This window comes from Trichomycterus rosablanca, chromosome 4 (genome assembly GCF_030014385.1).
Source record: "Trichomycterus rosablanca isolate fTriRos1 chromosome 4, fTriRos1.hap1, whole genome shotgun sequence".
Classification (NCBI taxonomy): Eukaryota; Metazoa; Chordata; class Actinopteri; order Siluriformes; family Trichomycteridae; genus Trichomycterus; species Trichomycterus rosablanca.
Window position 1 is genome coordinate 13,800,292 of NC_085991.1, and position 5,781 is coordinate 13,806,072.

At 36.7% G+C, this 5,781-nt stretch overlaps 1 protein-coding gene across 1 annotated transcript; it reads right to left on the reverse strand.

Annotated features, from left to right (window-relative positions):
- Nucleotides 1-2,486: 2,486 nt before the first annotated feature.
- LOC134311832 (uncharacterized) lies at nt 2,487-5,552 on the reverse strand. The gene is made up of 3 exons (XM_062993500.1): nt 5,513-5,552; nt 5,063-5,425; nt 2,487-2,854 (listed from the first exon to the last, which is right to left on the reverse strand). The coding sequence occupies exons 1-3, from the start codon at nt 5,550-5,552 to the stop codon at nt 2,487-2,489; spliced, it is 771 nt and encodes a 256-aa protein (XP_062849570.1).
- Nucleotides 5,553-5,781: the final 229 nt, after the last annotated feature.

Sequence of the window (5,781 nt, forward strand, 5' to 3'; positions counted from 1 at the left end):
AAATGATCAGTTCTATTGTGACAAAGGAATTTGATGTGGGCGGAGCTGTGAATTATCCCAATCAATGATCACAGTCTGAACAGTTATAAGAAGAGCACCTGATTTATGTTCCTCAGAATGAAGGACTGTAGGACTGAGCAAGATGTTTTGAGCTGAGTCAGGTTTGTAATTATTACATTTCCATTTGTTTTATTCAGGCTGAAATCAAGAACATGATCTTCTGTGATGTCACAATTGAGACCCTAACAATGGCTCTGACATGTCTAACTGTAATTTTTGTAAGTGCTATTTGTTGGGGTAGTTTTAAGTGACTCAAGCAACTGAAGACATTCAAGTGTTCTATCTTTTTCTAATTTAAGAGAGTAAAACAGACTGGGATTACTTTAAACAAGAGCACTATTTTGTATTCTTAATAAGTGCTGTTGTTTGGGGCAGTCTCATCTGTGCAGATCCAGTTTAGTGTCCTGCAACTTTTTAATGTTTAATTTAATTCCTGCAATGTATTTCTCAAGTGTACCTACTTAAAGTCTACTGTAAGTGCAAATAAGTTGGGGCAACATTCAGTAAAATTACCTTCAAGAGACCAAAAACAACAAGCAAACTTATGTTGGATTTTTTACACAGTAGAGTTATGTGGAATCTGACCAAGTTCTTCTTCATCTTCAGCAGCTTTACATTTAAGAACTTAAAATGAAAGACTTTATTACAGTGTACTAAAACTGTAAATTTACTATAGTTTTAATTTGACTAAACACTGGCAGGTATTGCACAATGGGCATGATCTTCTGTGATGTCACAATTGAGACCCTAAGAATGGCTAACACTGGTACTAAAATTCTAAATTTACTATAGTTCTAATTTGACTAAACACTGGGAGGTATTACACTATGGGCTGTCACTGTTAATCACCTGTCTTTCACATGGTACTTTTCAAAACGATCAGTTCTATTGTGACAAAGGAATTTGATGTGGGCGGAGCTGTGAATTATCCCAATCAATGATCACAGTCTGAACAGTTATAAGAAGAGCACCTGATTCATGTTCCTCAGAATGAAGGACTGTAGGACTGAGCAAGATGTTTTGAGCTGAGTCAGGTTTGTAATTATTACATTTCCATTTGTTCTATTCAGACTGAACTCAAGAACATGATCTACTGTGATGTTACAATTGAGACCCTAACAATGGCTCTGACATGTCTTACTGTAATTTTTGTAAGTGCTATTTGTTGGGGTAGTTTTAAGTGACTCAAGCAACTGAAGACATTCAAGTGTTCTATCTTTTTCTAATTTAAGAGAGTAAAACAGACTGGGATTACTTTAAACAAGAGAACTATTTTGTATTCTTAATAAGTGCTCTTGTTTGGGGCAATCTCATCTCTGCAGATCCAGTTTAGTGTCCTGCAACTTTTTAATGTTTAATTTAATTCCTGCAATGTATTTCTCAAGTGTACCTGCTTAAAGTCTACTGTAAGTGCAAATAAGTTAGGGCAACATTCAGTAAAGTTACCTTCAAGAGACCAAAAACAACAAGCAAACTTATGTTGGATTTTTTACACAGTAGAGTTATGTGGAATCTGACCAAGTTCTTCTTCAACCTTAGCAGCTTTACATTTAAGAACTTAAAATGAAAGACTTTATTACAGTGTACTAAAACTCTAAATTTACTATAGTTCTAATTTGACTAAACACTGGCAGGTATTGCACAATGGGCATGATCTTCTGTGATGTCACAATTGAGACCCTAACAATGGCTAACAATGGTACTAAAATTCTTAATTTACTATAGTTCTATTTTGACTAAACACTGGCAGGTATTACACTATGGGCTGTTACTGTTAATCACCTGTCTTTCACATGGTACTTTTGAAAATGATCAGTTCTATTGTGACAAAGGAATTTGATGTGGGCGGAGCTGTGAATTATCCCAATCAATGATCACAGTCTGAACAGTTATGAGAAGAGAAGCTGTTTTATGTTCCTCAGAATGAAGGACTGTAGGACTGAGCAAGATGTTTTAAGCTGAGTCAGGTTTGTAATTATTACATTTCCATTTGTTCTATTCAGACTGAACTCAAGAACATGATCTTCTGTGATGTCACAATTGAGACCCTAACAATGGCTCTGACATGTCTTACTGTTATTTTTGTAAGTGCTTTTTGTTGGGGTAGTTTTAAGTGACTCAAGCAACTGAAGACATTCAAGTGTTCTATCTTTTTCTAATTTAAGAGAGTAAAACAGACTGGGATTACTTTAAGGAGGGGCTTCTGTCATAATGAGCTCCTGTGTGCCTTTTTCAGTGTTTTTCCTTCATTTCACATTTACAGATACATTGCCGAAATACATGGAAATTCACATAATTACGATGTTTAAGTAATGATGTCAAATTGGCTTGGATAAAATTAGTGGCTGAGTTCGTGGTTTTATAACTCAAATCTTTAGATAACTGATTATTGAATTGATTATTATTATTAAGAAACCACTTAAGCTTTAAAATAAAACAGCTCTTTCTTCTGAGAGAAGGTTTTTGTACAGCATAGTTGGGTTTCCTGTCACTGTGGGCCGCAGAGCGCAGTAGTACAGTGCAGAGTCAGATACTGCAGCAGAGATGATCTCCAGATCTACTTTCTTTTCCTTTTTGAGTTTGCTGGACATTCTTGGATGAGGTGGTTGAGCTGGAGTGACATCTCCACTGCGTACATCAATCAGCAGCAGAAACTCTGGTTTTGATCCAGGGTTTTGTTGATACCAGTGAACATACACTGCTGATCCATCATATGTACAGGACAGTGTGATGTTGCTTCTTTCAGTTGAAGATAAGCTGGGTTGGTCTGGTGTAATGCTCTCAGCAGCTTCTGCTATAAAAACATTTTAACAAAACCATTGTATTTGATATTGAATTATTATAATTATTATTATTACAGTGGAAATATTAATGCTTGTTATATTAGAAAATTAATAATAATAATTAAATTTAATGCTTATTATATCATACTTACCATTATCATCAGCAATAATGAAAATGATGAAGAGGAGTAACATTGTTGTGTTCGGTGTCAGATTCAAATCTGGCATACAGAGGTGTCTCTTTGAAACGGTACCTGCTGTATTTAACCACATCTAGCTCCCCACCCCCAATCCAGTTACATTCATGTCATCTCTGCCTCCATCTGGTGTTGTGTACCAAACCATTGTTTTTGATTGTGTTTGCAGTTACATAGATTACCAGCATACAGAGCTCGAACTTAAAAACAATATACATGTCACTGCCACATTAGTTTTGGGTTCTTGATCCTAGATCATCAGCACAGTGTTGCAGTGGGTAGAGCTGTCACATCACAGCCAGAAGGTCCTGGGTTTGATTTCCAGGTGAAGCAGTCTGGGTCCTTACTGTGTGGAGTTCGCATGTTCTTCCAGTGTCTGTGTGGGTTTCCTTCGAGAGCTCCAGTTTCCTCCAACAGTCAATAGACATTAAACTTGAACTGATGACTACCTACTAACTACCTGTCCTGTTATAAACATAACAACAGTGTAAAACATTATATTAAAATCTTAAATATGAATCATTATGTACAAATGATACATCTTACTGTGTTATAGCTTTATTTATTTATTTTTTTTTTAGGTTGATAATGAAATGAGCAGTAAGGCATTATGATTTAAACATACAGTTGACTGCCCTGCAGAATTCTGTTTAAGTGATTAAATAACATGGGATGAAATTAAACTATAAGCTGAACGGGAAGGCATATGCAATACAGAACACCATCATCAGGGACAGAATAGAATTTTTTATTTTATTTTATATATATAGTTATAATAGTTGTACTTTCTTGCCTAACTTCATGTCATCAATTAATACAAAATGATATTAAATAATAATTAAATTAAATAAAGTGATTCATAGACATAAGTTGACTCATTATTAATATTTTAGGAAGGCGTTATTGCTTAGAAATACATCAGACATACACTGATCAGCCATAACATTAAAACCACCTCCATGTTTCTACACTCACTGTCCATTTTTTCAGCTCCACTTACCATATAGAAGCACTTTGTAATTCTACAATTACTGACTGTAGTCCATCTGTTTCTGTACATACTTTGTTAGCCCTCTTTCATGCTGTTCTTCAATGGTCAGGACCCCCACAAAGCAGGTACTATATGGACAATGACATGGTAGTGGTGTGTTAGTGTGTGTTGTGCTGGTATGAGTGGATCAGACACTGTGTCCACTCACTGTCCACTCTGTTAGACACTCCAACATAGTTGGTCCACCTTGTAGATGTAAAGTCAGAGTCGATCGCTCATCTAATGCGGCTGTTTGAGTTGGTCATCTTTTAGACCTTCATTTGTGGTCACAGGATGCTGCTGCCCATGGGGTGCTGTTGGTTGGATATTTTTGGTTGGTGGACTATTCTCAGTCCAGCAGTGACAGTGAGGTGTTTAAAAACTCCAGCAGCGCTGCTGTGTCTTATCCACTCATACCAGCTCAACACACAGTAACAGTGCTGAGAATGATCCACCACTCAAATAATACCTACTCTGTAGTGGTCTTGTGGGGGTCCTGACCATTAAAGAACAGCATGAAAGGGGGCTAACAAAGCATGCAGAGAAACAGATGAACTACTAAGTTAATAAACACATAAGTTTCAAAAGCATCTTGACATTATAGATGGATTACAGGTAAATGTTAGACAGAGAGCTCCCTCTTCTGAGGAAACCAAATTGTCACAGTTGATTTTTGTGCAGTGGGTTGTGTTTCCTGGCACTCTAGAGTTGCAGGATGCAGTAGTAACATACAGAGTCAAAGAAGATCTTCAGATTCACTATCTTATCATTTTTACAGAGTTTGATAGTTTTAGATAAGACTAACAAAATAGGTGAAAGTCTTCCATGTCTGTGTGTGTGGTGTTTGTACTGGTGTATTGTGGTGGTACTAGTGTGTGTGTATGGTGTGATTACTGGTTAGATGTGGTATGAGATGTAGTAGGTGCAAAAAAGTGATTTAAATGACACAAGAAAGTGTCATTTAAAAAATTAGTTTGTTACATTTTACCCACCCAATAACATAACTGTGTTAAAGTTTTTGTACAGTGCAGCTGGGTTTCCTGTCACTGTGGGCATCAGTGCACAGTAATATATTGCAGAGTCTGATACTGCAGCAGAGGAGATGTTCAGATCCACTTGTTTAATGTCTTTATGAACATCAGCAGATAAACCAGGTGGAATGTTTTCACTCAGAGATCCATCTGGATAGATGTAAAGAAGGAACTCTGGTTTAGATTCTGAATATTGCCGATACCAGTGCAAGTTCCGTACAGTCTGAGTGAAGTCTTTGTAGCTGCAGGACAGAGTAACAGTATCACCTTCAGTTACACTTTTATGTGTATCAAGTGGCTTGATTGGATCTGTCATAGAGTCACCTGTGATAGAGAACAGAGCATGATCACATTCTGATCACAGACTAATGTTTCCATATTTCATAATCTATTACTGACATCTGTACTCACCTAGTGAAATCCACATACACATGAATATAAAGGTGAACATGATGGGTGTGTATGAGTATGAGATTATTTCTGTAAATGCTTCTCTACAGTGGTGGTAGCATCATACATTATAATGAAGCTCCACCTCATGGCACCACATGACAGTGACAGTTTCTTCCTGGCTTTTTCTGTTTAGCATTGTATGTTAGATCTGCATTTAGCACTTTAGCCACATGGCATCAACTGTCCTAAACACATTGTGTATAAACAGTAACATGTTACAACTATTA